Source organism: Oncorhynchus mykiss, chromosome 5 (genome assembly GCF_057628025.1).
Source record: "Oncorhynchus mykiss isolate SJ-2025 chromosome 5, ASM5762802v1, whole genome shotgun sequence".
NCBI classification, from domain to species: domain Eukaryota; kingdom Metazoa; phylum Chordata; class Actinopteri; order Salmoniformes; family Salmonidae; genus Oncorhynchus; species Oncorhynchus mykiss.
In genome coordinates this window covers 57,397,501-57,413,029 of record NC_143026.1, presented here as the reverse complement: position 1 = coordinate 57,413,029, position 15,529 = coordinate 57,397,501, and the positions used below count along the sequence as shown (strand labels likewise).

At 43.7% G+C, this 15,529-nt stretch overlaps 1 protein-coding gene across 2 annotated transcripts in view; it reads right to left on the bottom strand.

Moving 5' to 3' along the window:
• The window catches only part of frem1b (Fras1 related extracellular matrix 1b), a 60,889-nt gene that overhangs the window by 18,587 nt on the left and 26,773 nt on the right, over positions 1-15,529 (bottom strand). For both annotated transcript variants that reach the window (XM_036977890.2, XM_090235300.1), the window contains 7 exons: positions 15,477-15,529; positions 14,107-14,303; positions 13,551-13,776; positions 8,263-8,407; positions 6,206-6,347; positions 1,941-2,136; positions 652-916 (listed from right to left, as the gene is read on the bottom strand). The exon at positions 15,477-15,529 is cut by the window's right edge and continues 133 nt beyond it. In XM_036977890.2, the coding sequence (XP_036833785.2) occupies positions 652-916; positions 1,941-2,136; positions 6,206-6,347; positions 8,263-8,407; positions 13,551-13,776; positions 14,107-14,303; positions 15,477-15,529 (1,224 nt within the window). The remainder of the gene's footprint in view (positions 1-651; positions 917-1,940; positions 2,137-6,205; positions 6,348-8,262; positions 8,408-13,550; positions 13,777-14,106; positions 14,304-15,476) is intronic.

The following is a 15,529-nucleotide window of genomic DNA, read 5'->3' as shown; positions in this document are numbered from 1 at the left end:
GCTGCAGAAAGGCTCCTGGCTCCCAGCTGACCCTGAGGTGAAACACAGCCAGGCTCTCTCTCTATGAGTGTGTGTTTGTGTGTGCCAGGCTTCTGGGTGACAAACCAGCGTCCTCAGACACACGAGGGACGGAGAGGAGAGCAGACAGAGGAGAGGACAGGTCAGCCATACGCCCGCCATCTCTCTATCCACCCAAGCCTCCTGCCAAATTGGCTGGAAGAGGCACATAAACATACTGTAGCAGAGCTCTCATCTCTTCACACTTTTCATTTTTTTTGCAGATTTTCTTTTGATGCTCAAATACTCCGTCCGAATTTGTGTGATACATTTTGGGCAGGCACTAAAAATCTTTCTTATTCAGTTAAAATCAACAGACATTTTATGCAATATTTTTTAAGTCAAAAGGAGATATTATTATTTTATTGTTATTAACATAATCGTGCCTGAAATTTGAGCCAGACACACATCCAATTAAATCTGAATGAAGAGGAAAGGTTTAAATTCAATCATCCAATATTCCACTAAGGTGTCAGTCTGAAGAAAATGGACAATACACTATTTCAAGAAACGTTTGTATCTGCCCCTAAGTCTTGTATGTCCAACAACAAAAAATACAAAATGAAACAAAACACCACAACGTGTTAGTCTGACCTGAAGGAGTCCTGCTCAGCCGTGTGACTGTTGTCATGGGTGTAACACACACGCTGGGCCGCCACGTCCAGCTGGGAGAAGCTGAGGAACGGCATTCCAGGACGCTGGACGGCGTGGACGTGTCCGTGTTTGGGCGGGACGGACACGGTGTAGAGCATCTCCCCCGGTCTGGCAGCCCCGTCCGTAGCCAGTAGGATGTCTGTGGTCAGGATGAGCCGCTCTCCCTCCATCAGGGTGACCGGCCTGGTGACCAGCACTATGTCACCTGGACACAGGAGAATAGTCATTTAGGTCAAGCAATAGCAGTTTTTTGCATCTATTATACTGTTACATGTATCAAGGCTTCATTTATTTACTCTTTGAGTTTAAAAATCGATAAAAAAAAGTGTATTATAAACATCAAATAAGCATTTTAGTGCCCGATATCAGGGACTGTCAGCTTATTTTAGTTGCACTTGCTTCGATAGGCCGGCACAATATGAACTGCACCAAAAACCTGTATGAATGGTATGTTTTCAATAAAAGCCTGGCAGTGACTTGAGCAAGCAATGATGACAACGACACAACAACAAGAAAACCGCAGAGGCAACCAAAACTCTACGTCTGTTCACTCCCTACATCCTTCAATTATTCACGTTCCGAGGTGGCTCTTCCTGCGGTGCCGAGTGTGTGGGCTTTTCTCACCTTCGCTCCTCCAGGATCAGAGGGCACCGAGCCAAGAGGGCCAAGCGCACCCCTGATTGCACTCCCTCTCCTCAACTCTCTTCGCTTCTCTCTGCCTCGCATGTCATGCTCACCCAACTGGAAAAGATGGCCTGGCTATAGGGAAAGCCACCTATTCAATTATACATGGCCAAGATGCAGCGGCTGGAGAAAGTTTGTTTTGGGACGTTGCTGATGCATGTGTGGTGCGTTGAGGCACAAAATGGCTGCCTTGCCTTGCTCCACCCAGGTTGTTGTGTCTTGGTGGGTTAACAAGGTGTACTGTTGTGGTATACTGTTGGGTAGTGCTGTAGCTGAGTGCTGTACCCTGTCTAGGTCTAGGCCAACCAAGTGCTACGTAATGCTAGATCTGTAGACAATACGCGACTATGTGTTATGTGATTAATAAAGTAGTTACATTATTGCTGATAAGATGAGGCTCCTCCAGAGAGGAAGAGATGGTCCACCTCAAAATGTTCAAGACAAATTTCCTGAAAAAAAACTTGTGTGCTTGTTTGTCTTAAAGTATTTAAGCAAGAACTCATCATAACATTGAAACTGTGCCCATTAGGCTGTCCTGTCCTCACCCTTCTGGATGGTGCGTACTGAGATGAAGAAGCTCTGAGGAGGGGACTCGTTGTCTAGGTCACTGAGGGTGAAACGGATGCTGTCATGACCTTTGAACCCGGTGCCAGTAGTGTGGGCATACCACAAGCGGTTAAACTCCACATCCTCCTGGGTGAAGTTCTGACCCGCTCCAATGTCTGTCCAGCCAGCTTCTGTCTGCACAAAGGGAAGAGGATACACAAACACATTCAAATTTTAATTTTACACCTGGTTAGATGTAGGTCAGGAGGGTAACATCAGATGTATCTGCGGATGCTATAGTGGTTCTTCCTTTAAAAGTTACGTCGTACAAGTCACGTCATACTGCAGCACAGCTTGCGGGCTGCCACAGAATTCTATGGCACATTATTTAAGTGTCAGCCATTGTGGCCAATAATGCTAGTTTGTGCTAGTTTGACCCCCAGAGAGCATCTTTGAGAAGCATTTGACTGTTTTTAATATTGGCTGTACTAGAGAATTTAAAATATATATTTTAAGAACATACAGTGCCTTGCGAAAGTATTCGGCCCCCTTGAACTTTGCGACCTTTTGCCACATTTCAGGCTTCAAACATAAAGATATAAAACTGTATTTTTTTGTGAAGAATCAACAACAGGTGGGACACAATGATAAAGTGGAACGACATTTATTGGATATTTCAAACTTTTTTAACAAATCAAAAACAGAAAAATTGGGCGTGCAAAATTATTCAGCCCCCTTAAGTTACTACTTTGTAGCGCCACCTTTTGCTGCAATTACAGCTGTAAGTCGCTTGGGGTATGTCTCTATCAGTTTTGCACATCGAGAGACTGAAATTCTTTCCCATTCCTCCTTGCAAAACAGCTCGAGCTCAGTGAGGTTGGATGGAGAGCATTTGTGAACAGCAGTTTTCAGTTCTTTCCACAGATTCTCGATTGGATTCAGGTCTGGACTTTGACTTGGCCATTCTAACACCCGGATATGTTTATTTTTGAACCATTCCATTGTAGATTTTGCTTTATGTTTTGGATCATTGTCTTGTTGGAAGACAAATCTCCGTCCCAGTCTCAGGTCTTTTGCAGACTCCATCAGGTTTTCTTCCAGAATGGCCCTGTATTTGGCTCCATCCATCTTCCCATCAATTTTAACCATCTTCCCTGTCCCTGCTGAAGAAAAGCAGGCCCAAACCATGATGCTGCCACCACCATGTTTGACAGTGGGGATGGTGTGTTCAGCTGTGTTGCTTTTACGCCAAACATAACGTTTTGCATTGTTGCCAAAAAGTTCAATTTTGGTTTCATCTGACCAGAGCACCTTCTTCCACATGTTTGGTGTGTCTCCCAGGTGGCTTGTGGCAAACTTTAAACGACACTTTTTATGGATATCTTTAAGAAATGGCTTTCTTCTTGCCACTCTTCCATAAAGGCCAGATTTGTGCAATATGCGACTGATTGTTGTCCTATGGACAGAGTCTCCCACCTCAGCTGTAGATCTCTGCAGTTCATCCAGAGTGATCATGGGCCTCTTGGCTGCATCTCTGATCAGTCTTCTCCTTGTATGAGCTGAAAGTTTAGAGGGACGACCAGGTCTTGGTAGATTTGCAGTGGTCTGATACTCCTTCCATTTCAATATTATCGCTTGCACAGTGCTCCTTGGGATGTTAAAAGCTTGGGAAATCTTTTTGTATCCAAATCCGGCTTTAAACTTCTTCACAACAGTATCTCGGACCTGCCTGGTGTGTTCCTTGTTCTTCATGATGCTCTCTGCGCTTTTAACGGACCTCTGAGACTATCACAGTGCAGGTGCATTTATACGGAGACTTGATTACACACAGGTGGATTGTATTTATCATCATTAGTCATTTAGGTCAACATTGGATCATTCAGAGATCCTCACTGAACTTCTGGAGAGAGTTTGCTGCACTGAAAGTAAAGGGGCTGAATAATTTTGCACGCCCAATTTTTCAGTTTTTGATTTGTTAAAAAAGTTTGAAATATCCAATAAATGTTGCTCCACTTCATGATTGTGTCTTCACAAAAAAATACAGTTTTATTTCTTTATGTTTGAAGCTTGAAATGTGGCAAAAGGTCACAAAGTTCAAGGGGGCCGAATACTTTCGCAAGGCACTGTAGTATATGGGATTGATTTTAAGAATTTTTGCTTAATTCATTTGATTAATATTATGGTGTTTCTATTCCAAGAAAAACAAAACCAAAACAGTCAAGGTTTCCATTAGGAAAATATGGCGCTGTACAACGTGACCGGCCGGGAGTAGGCTACTAAGTGACTGCGAGTGAAAAGCAAAATAATCCTAACATTTCCACACCCTAATTGTAGGCTAACCAATACCCAAACGAAGATTCAGAGAAAATAAAAATCTCATTGACCAGTCCCCATGCTTGTCTCAGAGCAGTGCAGAAATGGTGCTGAAATAGTTGACCACACGCGGGAAGGGGCGGCATTGTAGCCTAGTGGTTAGAGCATTGGACTAGTAGCCGGAAGGTTGCAAGGTCAAATCCCCGAGCTGACAAGGTCATCTGTCGTTCTGCCCCTGAACAGGCAGTTAACCCACTGTTCCTAGGCCGTCATTGAAAATAAGAATTTGTTCTTAACTGACTTGCCTAGTTAAAAAGAAAGGCTATTGCTTCAAATCCTATTATAACAATTGGATGACTTCGGGTGATCCATTAAGCAACAATTTCTTGCCTTCATTAGCCTACTTTATTCCAATATTTCTGTCATTCAGTGATATTTATTCCCATAGTAATTTGTTATGGATCCATCCAGATGTGGTTAGAAAACAATGCATTTGGTGGACTTTGTAAGAATCTATTGTCCTGCTGATAGCCCATCAAGGGTGCATGGCTTCTTTTGTATTCTTTAAAAGAACTCTAGCACAGAGAAGAGAAAGGAGCCTTGAATAAATCAAAATGTCGGTAAAATACTGTTAGACTTGGGGATTATGTTCACGGACAGTGCTATTCGACCTGTGTTACGCCGAATGCGAAAACCCAGGAAAATGAATAGGTACAGTAGACTACAATATTGTAAAGTAGGCCTAATAATGCTAAAGATAATGCTTAAATAAATTAACTGCTGGTCTAGACTGTATGCTGCACATTTTTACATTGTATTCCATTTACAGGTTGTTTTTTGGGGGGGGGGGGGGGGGGAATTCATATTCATTACATCAGATGAACCGCAACATGTCGGCTAAATCGATTTAATTCATGAATGCATTTGAACGTTTTTTAATAGTTTAATTGTGATAGTGAAGAGCAAAATAATCCTAACATTTCCAAATAAAAATCTGAATGATTTATCAAGACCAGTCTCATGTTTCAGTGACATTTATTCCCTTGGTAATTCGTTATGGATCCATTAATATATTTAAAGTCCCTAAACTCAGCTAGAGTCTATTGTCCTGCTGATCGTTGAAATAAACATCTGCATTTTGAAAGAGTATTTTTATCATTATTTTATTAACAGAAGCATAAAGATGTTAATGAAGAAATACTGTACAGTAAATGCTTTACATAACATTTTGCAGATGCATGATGTTTGTAGCTAGAAATAAAAAACTTTAGAGTACTTAATACATTGTAAATTGGGGGGGATTTATTTTCACACCTAGCCGATCTATCCTCTTGTAAAGGTTGAAGAGTCTATTGTCCTGCTAATAGCCCATCATGGAAACGTTGTTTGCCCCCATAGGTTTTAGGCCTGCAGTGGGTTATAATAATCCATGCCTTCTGGGTATGTTTAAAAGTCCAAACGTTATGGGTGGAGTTAGAATTTTGGGTGTCCGAAGTATTAAAATCAACCAATGTCAGCCTTTAAATGCTTTGTTATCCAAATGTTTAAAATGTGTGTGAGCGACGGAGAGAATGCATTTGACTGTTTTTAATATTAGGGCTGTCCAGAGGAACGGAAAATTGTGTGTCAATTCATAAACCATGTGCCATGGAATCGGTACATCGAAAATCTCTTCCCAGCTATTTTGCAATCTATATGGCACAGCTGTCAATTTTACGAACAGAAAGAACATTTCTTGCCACAATTTAGACTACCGATAGATCAGCGTTCTAACTCCCCCTTGTGGCAGTGTGGTGCAATGACAGAATGCCACCATCTACCACAAACGGTCACGGCTTAAGCTCAAAATTTTTAGTGGAAGAACCAAATTACAGTATATATAGCGTTATACGTATTTTGATATAAATCCCTTCTGCGTATCATTTGAAGAGGGGCTTTGCTTTGCACTAACCTTGACCTGCAGCTTGCCAAACCTGGGCCCAGCAGTGAGGATGTAGTAGAGCTTACTGGTGGGAGTGTCCAGGTCTTCTGCCTCCAACACCACACTGGAGATCACCCTCCTGTCCATCCAGTCCACCTCCACTCCTGCATTTCTGACAGAGAAGATGCACCATATGGTCAGAAACACAGAGACACAAATTAACATACTAGGGGCCATTCAGAGACAGAGAAAGAGAAAGAGAGGAGAAAAGCGAGAGAGAGACATTATTATAGAGTTCAATCCCCAGCAAAGACACTGAGGGCCACAGAGACATTGGGGACCAAAGGAGGGGAAGGTATACAGCATCAGTCAAAAGTTTGGGTACACCTACTCATTCACAGGTTTTTCTTTATTCTTTTACACTGTAGAATAATAGTGAAGACATCTACAGAAGACACATGCGGAGATAATCCGTTCACTTACTCTGCGTCTCACAAAGACACAGCGGTTGGAACCCCAAATCTCAAATCAGACCAAAGGACAGATTTCCAACGGTCTAATGTCCATTGCTTGTGTTTCTTGGCCCAATCAGGTCTCTTCTTATTATTGGTGTCCTTTAGTAATGTTGAAATGTGTCTGTTACTTGAACTCTGTGAAGCATTTATTTGGGCTGCAATTTCTGAGGTTGGTAACTCTAATGAACTTTTCCTCTGCAGCAGAGGTAACTCTGGGTCTTCCTTTCCAGTGGCGGTCCTCATGAGAGACAGTTTCATCATAACGCTTGATGGATTTTGTGACTGCACTTGAAGAAACTTTCAAAGTTCTTGAAATGTTCCGCATTGACTGACCTTCATGTCTTAAAGTAATGATGGACTGTCATTTCTCTTTGCTTATTTAAGCTGTTCTTGCCATAACATAGACTTGGTATTTTACCAAATAGGGCTATCTTCTGTATACCACCCCTAACTTGTCACAACACAACTGATTGGCTGAAACGCATTAAGAAGGAAAGAAATTCCACAAATTAACTTTTAACAAGGCACACCTGTTAATTGAAATGCATTCCAGTTGACTAACTCATGAAGCTGGTTGAAAGAATACCAAGAGTGTGCAAAGCTGTAATCAAGGCAAAGGGTGGCTACTTTGAAGAATCTCAACAATAAGATACATTTTGATTTAACACTCTTTTGGTTACTACATGATTCCATATGTGTTATTTCATAGTGTTGATGTCTTCACTATTATTCTGCAATAGTACAAATAAAGAAGAACTCTTGAATGAGTAGGTATGTCCAACCTTTTGACGTGTACTGTACATGTAAGCAAAGTACCAGTTCCAACTCATATACAGCTCCCTACAAGCAGTACCGACAAGCACCAGTCAACTGAGGAGCCCCAGCCCAGAGAGAGAAGGACAAACACTGTAGGCCACAGAGACAGACACATGCAGCTAGGGCCACAGAGCCCTTAACACCCTAGCCTCCCTTAACCTAGCACGCTCAGATGAGTCCTCATCCTGAACACACGTCAACAACACCAGATCCCCTCCCTCCCCCTGCAGCCTGGCATGGAACAATGGTCCAGGCGAGCAGGAGAGACCTGTCAGAGCCATCCACCAGGGCACCGCAAACAAGGAAGTGGGCGTCTGCCAAAAAGCCACATTACTTCTGCCTATGCGGCCTTTATGGACTGCGACCTGTGCCAACGCACTGATTCAAAAAAAGTCCTGATCTAAGGAGAAATAGAGGAAAAACAGGAGGAGGAGGACAGAGGAGGACCTATTCAAGGATGTAACTTGATTCCCAGTCACTCATTCGACTGGAGGACACAGGGAGATTAAACATACTCCCGCACCCGCCACATGTGCTGTACAGGTTGTGTGTGTTGACCCCTGAGTCCATACCCCCCCACCCTCACCACCCCCCTTCTGTCCCAATCCTCCACCTCCCCCATCCCCAACTTCCCTTCTCTCCCTCCCACCATTCATTCCACCCCTTCCTCCAACTCCCTTCCCTTTCTCACCCAACCCTCCCTGATCCCCTTCTTGGCTCCGAGTGTTCCTCCCAGGGCGTTCTTCTTATCCTTACTTTAGCAGCCGGGGCTTTTCATCGTTGACTGGTAGGACACGGAGGTGAGCGGTCCCCTGGATTGTGTGGCGGCCATCTGTCAGTTGCACAGTGAACGAGTCCTTCAGGGTTTCCGTGTCATCGTGCATGTACATGATCCTCATTCCTGCAGATAGGGGCCAAGAGGGGAAGAGTCAGGGAGAGGATGGGAGAACGGTGGGAGAGGGTGAACGGGAGGACAGTTTGGTTGGGTTTTGGGCTGGGATGTTCGGTCACGGTGTAAATAGAGTAGCAACGTGTGTAAATGTGTGTTTTTAGGGTAGAGACATTGAAGCATTACTACTAAAAACTTAAATGTGGTCGAAATGAGACACTGGCTTTTCCAAGAACTGTAATATGTTGTTGCGAAAAAGGAGTGCTCTCAGCGCATCACATATTCCACTAGTTTTTTCAACAGTATCATATTGGGCTCATCGCACAAACACACGGGCAATTTTCACTATTGCTGCGGTCTTTGAAGAAGCCAAACCAAACAGATTGAGCTAAAGCCTTGCTCACCTACAGAACCAATCAAAAGTTTGGACACACCTACTCAGTCAAGGGTTCTTCTTTATCTTTATTATTTTTCTACATTGTAGAATAGTAATGAATACATCAAAACTATAAAATAACACATGGAATCATGTAGTAACCAAAAAAGTGTTAAACAAATTAAAATATATTTTATATTTGCGACTCTTCAAGTAGCCACCCTTTGCCTTTGACAGCTTTATACACTCTTGGCATTCTCTCAACCAGCTTCATGAGGTAGTCACCTGGAATGCATTTCAATAAACAGGTGTGCCTTGATAAAAGTTAATTTGTGGAATTTCTTTCATTCTTAATGTCTTTGAGCCAATCAGTTCAGTTGTGACAAGTTAGGGGTGTTATACAGAAGATAGCCCTATTTGGTGAAAGACCAAGACCATATTAAGGCAAGAACAGCTTAAATAAGCAAAGAGATATGACAGTCCATCATTACTTTAAGACATGAAGGTCAGTCAATACGGAACATCTTAAGAACTTTGAAAGTTTCTTCAAGTGCAGTCACAAAAACCATCAAGTGCTGTCACAAAAACCATCAAGTGCTATGATGAAACTATCTCTCATGTGGACCGTCACATGAAAGGAAGACCCAGAGTTACCTCTGCTGCAGAGGAATGGTGGGAGGGAGAGAAGGGAAGTTGGGGATGGGGGAGGTGGCAGATTGGGACAGAAGGGACCCGGTGAGGGTGGGGGGGTATGGACTCAGGGGTCAACACACACAACCTGTACAGCACATGTGGCGGGTGCGGAGTATGTTTAATCTCCCTGTGACCTCCAGTCGAATGAGTGACTGGGAATCAAGTTACATCCTTGAATAGGTCCTCCTCTGTCCTCCTCTATCCTCCTCCTCCTGTTTTTCCTCCATTTCTCCTTAGATCAGGACTTTTTTTGAATCAATGCGTTGGCACAGGTCGCAGTCCATAAAGGCCGCATAGGCAGAAGTAATGTGGTTTCTTGGCAGACGCCCACTTCCTTGTTTGCGGTGCCCTGGTGGATGGCTCTGACAGGTCTCTCCTGCTCGCCTGGCCTATTGTTCCATGCCAGGCAGCAGGGGGAGGGAGGGGATCTGGTGTTGTTGACGTGTGTTCAGGATGAGGACTCATCTGAGCGTGCTAGGTTTAGGGAGGCTAGGGTGTTAAGGGCTCTGTGGCCCTAGCTGCATGTGTCTGTCTCTGTGGCCCACAGTGTTTGTCCTTCTCTCTCTGGGCTGGGGCTCCTCAGTTGACTGATGCTTGTCGGTACTGCTTGTAGGGAGCTGTATATGAGTTGGAACTGGTACTTTGCTTACATGTACAGTACACGTCAAAAGGTTGGACACACCTACTCATTCAAGGGTTCTTCTTTATTTGTACTATTGCAGAATAATAGTGAAGACATCAACACTATGAAATAACACATATGGAATCATGTAGTAACCAAAAGTGTGTTAAATCAAAGTGTATCTTATATTTGAGATTCTTCAAAGTAGCCAGCCTTTGCCTTGATGACAGCTTTGCACACTCTTGGTATTCTCTCAACCAGCATGAGTTAGTCAACTGAAATGCATTTCAATTAACAGGTTAACAGGCGTGCCTTGTGGAAAGTACATTTGTGGAATTTCTTCCCTTCTTAATGCGTTTGAGCCAATCAGTTGTGTTGTGACTCGTTGGGGTGATTTACAGAAGATAGCTCTTTTCGGTGAAAGACCAAGTCCATATTATGGCAAGAACAGCTTAAATAAGCAAAGAGAAATGACAGTCCATCATTACTTTAAGACATGAAGGTCAGTCAGTACGGAACATCTTAAGGACGATGAAACTGGCTCTCATGTGGACTGCCACAGGAAAGAAAGATGCAGAGTTACCTCTGTTGCAGAGGATAAGTTCATTAGAGTTACCAGCCTCAGATAGCAGCCCAAATAAATGCTTCAGAGTTCAAGTAACAGACAGATCAGGACAATGATCCAAAACACATCTCCAGGCTGTGTAAGGTCTATTTGCCCAAGAAGGAGAGTGATGGGAGTGATGCATCAGATTACCTGGCCTCCACAATCACTCGACCTCAACCCAATTGAGATAGTTTGGGATGAGTTGGACCGCAGAGTGAAGGAAAAGCAGCCAACAAGTGCCCAGCATATGTGGGAACTCCTTCAAGACTGTTGGAAAAGCATTCCAGGTGAAGCTGGTTGAGAGAATGCCAAGAGTGTGCAAAGCTGTTATCAAGGTAAAGGGTGGCTACTTTGAAGAATCTAAAATATAACGTATATTTTGATTTACTCAACACTTTTTTGGTGTTAAACATGTGTTATTTCAGAGTTTTGATGTCTTTGCTATTATTCTACAATGTAGAAAATAGTTTAAAAAAAGAAAAATCTTTGAATGAATAGGTGTCCAAAATTTTAACTGGTCCTGTATGTTTCCATGAGTCTGCTGCTTACAAGGAATGTGCGTGTGTGTATGTGCACGTGCATGCTTGTGTACGCGTACGTGTGTGTATGCACTTGCATGTGTGTGTGCATGTATGTGTGTGTGCTCAGGGACTGAACAGAGTGCACAGTGGCTGTGAGGTAATTGTGCAGGCAGCAGCAGAGAGAGAGAGAGAGAGAGAGCAGTTGGAAGGACAGTGTGCAGCGGAGGCAGCAGCAGCACCACGGGCGCTCTGCGACCTCTGTCTCGAGCATCTGTTCAGCAGGGGCCTGACCCCCGACAACGACGACAACACAACGCACAGCCCTCTGGAAGGAAGGCACAGCCCAGGCTGGGGGAGCGGAGGGGGAGGAAGGGGCAGGCTGGCCTTGTAGTTGGATGTAATGCCTGTACCCCCCCGAATAACAACCCAACAACCTCAAACTCAGAAAGGCATAGACTGACAAACGACACTAGTAAACATATGGCAATAAACCGAACGAAGACACAGTGATACATGAAGGCAACTGCTGCCCTACTATAGTTCAATAACATGCACTTAACAAAGTGCACAACAATTCTTCCAGGTGCATGAAACAAAAGACAGGCCTACAGTAAGCCTTACGCTCCTGTATAGTTTATTGAAATATTTCGACCATAAACTGTACACGATTATTCAAATAAATTCTGTTTAAATCATTCTTGGTCCCCTAAAGGCAAATACATTTTGGAATATAGTGGTGCTTCAGACATATACAGTGGGGCAAAAAAGTATTTAGTCAGCCACCAATTGTGCAAGTTCTCCCACTTAAAAAGATGAGAGAGGCCTGTAATTTTCATCATAGGTACACTTCAACTATGACAGACAAAAAGAGAAAAAAAATCCAGAAAATCACATTGTAGGATTTTTAATGAATTTATTTGAAAATTATGGTAGAAAATAAGTATTTGGTCAATAACAAAAGTTCATCTCAATACTTTGTTATACACCCTTTGTTGGCAATGACAGAGGTCAAACGTTTTCTGTAAGTCTTCACAAGGTTTTCACACACTGTTGCTGGTATTTTGGCCCATTCCTCCATGCAGATCTCCTCTAGAGCAGTGATGTTTTGGGGCTGTTTTGGGGTTGAGATCTGGAGACTGGCTAGGCCACTCCAGGACCTTGAAATGCTTCTTACGAAGCCACTCCTTCGTTGCCCGGGCGGTGTGTTTGGGATCATTGTCATGCTGAAAGACCCAGCCACGTTTCATCTTCAATGCCCTTGCTGATGGAAGGAGGTTTTCACTCAAAATCTCATGATACATGGCCCCATTCATTCTTTCCTATACACGGATCAGTCGTCCTGGTCCCTTTGCAGAAAAACAGCCCCAAAGCATGATGTTTCCACCCCCATGCTTCACAGTAGGTATGGTGTTCTTTGGATGCAACTCAGCATTCTTTGTCCTCCAAACACGAAGAGTTGAGTTTTTACCAAAAAGTTATATTTTGGTTTCATCTGACCATATGACATTCTCCCTAACTTCTTCTGGATCATCCAAATGCTCTCTAGCAAACTTCAGACGGGCCTGGACATGTACTGGCTTAAGCAGGGGGACACGCCTGGCACTGCAGGATTTCAGTCCCTGGCGGCGTAGTGTGTTACTCATGGTAGGCTTTGTTACTTTGGTCCCAGCTCTCTGCAGGTCATTCACTATGTCCCCCCGTGTGGTTCTGGGATTTTTGCTCACCGTTCTTGTGATCATTTTAACCCCATGGGGTGAGATCTTGCATGGAGCCCCAGATCGAGGGAGATTATCAGTGGTCTTGTATGTCTTCCATTTCCTAATAATTGCTCCCACAGTTGATTTCTTCAAACCAAGCTGCTTACCTATTGCAGATTCAGTCTTCCCAGCCTGGTGCAGGTCTACAATTTTGTTTCTGGTGTCCTTTGACAGCTCTTTGGTCTTGGCCATAGTGGAGTTTGGAGTTAGACTGTTTGAGGTTGTGGACAGGTGTCTTTTATACTGATAACAAGTTCAAACAGGTGCCATTAATGCAGGTAACGAGTGGAGGAGAGAGGAGACTCTTAAAGAAGAAGATACAGGTCTGTGAGAGCCATAAATCTTGCTTGTTTGTAGGTGACCAAATACTTATTTTCCACCATAATTTGCAAATAAATTCAATAAAATCCCTATAATGTGATTTTCTGGATTTTTTTCCTCATTTTGTCTGTCATAGTTGAAGTGCATCTATGATGAAAATGACAAGCCTCTCTCATCTTTTTAATGGAAGAACTTGCACAATTGGTGGCTGACTAAATACTTTTTTGCCCCACTGTACATCAAAATAAAGTGTCTCACCTTGTTTGAGCTCCTCCATGGTGAAGGTGTGTACCATCAGGCTCTGCAGAAGTAGCTTGGGGCCCATGTTCTTATAGCGGCTCAACTCCGTTCCATAGATCCCGTTCAGCAGGGTCCCGTGGGCTGGGGGAACCAATACTGTGAAGGTCAAAATGTCCACCGGGGCGTCCAAGTCCAACGCGTTCAAAATGGCCGGACTCAGCTCCTTTATCCCTCCCTCCATCACCTGGTGGAGAAAAAGAGGGATGAGGAAGAGGAGGATGAGTCCAAAGGGAAAGAAAGAAAGGAAATTAAGCAGGTATGGCATGAGGAGATGGAGGAGGCATCGTAGGAAAAGAGGGAAGGCGGCGTCGCAGACCATGGGACATGCGTGAACACTGTGAAATGCCTCCTTCCTTCTCTCCCTCCCTTGAGGTAACCCCTGGTCTGACACGGTTGGATATGCAAAAGCAAAGATTCCACTCCACAGCTTTAGACCCAGGGGGCATTTCTCCAAAGTACTTAAACACGGCCAAAGACTTAAAAGCATTAGATGGGTGGACTTGAGGCAACTTACAGTGAAGTTGCTAAGCGCCAGAGAGGGAGTCTCGTCGTTGGTGGGGTGAATGACGATGTAGAAGGGGATGGGGGGAGACTTGTGCCTCCCGTCGCTCACACTGATCACCAGCTGGTCCACGGTGGGCTCAGTCCCCTGGTGCTCTGCCTGGACGTAGTTGATGTAACCCGCTCTGAGGTGGAGCAGGCTGAATGACACTGAACACACCACCACAACCACGACAACACAGCAGGGTATGAGTAGAAATGAATATTTTCTCATTGTACTCTTGTCGACTTAGAGTTCACTGTGTGAATGGTCCATACCGTCTGAGACTGAGGGCACGGAACACAACAGCAGCGTATGGGAGAAGAGTGGGCCTAGGCGGTACCTTATTCACGTCATTCAAACAACGCATTTTTCACAAAGCTTTACTGCCAGATAAGCATGATATAACGTGTTAAAAAGGCTTATTGGTCTTTCGAGCCGTATATTGAATTACTTGTCCTTCGAACCGGATGAATTAAAACACCTTTTTTTTTTTAAACAGTCATAATAGTTTGTGTCGGTAGATATCAGCAAGATAACTAATGGCCAACTTGGAACTAACCATGGATAACTTGGAACTAACCATGGATAACTTTGAACTAACCATGGCTAACCTTTTGACTAAAGAGCTTAAAGGGATAGTTTATGCTAAATCTATATTTGGGAGGAATCCCCACCTTGAGTTGTGTCAGAAGGCCTATATTGACAGAAACCACAATAATCCATTGTTTACTTCTGCCACGAGTTAGAATAAAAATAGCATTTTCCAAATTAATTCATGCATTAGCGGTACCGACGTTAGCAAAGCTATGTTGCAAGCCAAAACTTCCTCAAAAACACTTCAAACTGTTTGCTAGTGTCTATGCTCGCAAAGTCCCCATCCATGTTTTCTTTGCAGTAATATTCCAATGCTCTGGTAGTTCCATCAAGCCTCTGGTGAGTATGTTTACCGCTGGTAATCAAGCCCGAGTGCCCAATGGAATACAATGCAATACAATATACATGTATTGTCCATGTTACAGCAAACAGAAACAGTTGCGGCTTTGAGACTACTGTACGTGTGGAAATAGTTCATGCTTAAATAATCCCTGCACCAACTAAGGAACTTAGTTTGAAGTGTTTTTGAGGAATTTTCTGCCTGCAATGCAGCTCTGCTAACATCAGTACCGCTGTTAACATTCATGAATTTGGACGATGATAATTATGCTAACTGCTAGAGGTGGTAGAAGAGAACAACAGGTTATTGTTGATTCTGTCACTATGGGCCTTCAAGACACAGGTCTGGGGACTTCCACCCAAATATACATTTGGCTATCACTCTTAAGGATCTGTGTGCCACTGACCCACTCTGAGGCCTGCGTTGCTCTTCTCGAAGCCTGGTGAGGGCAGGGTGTTC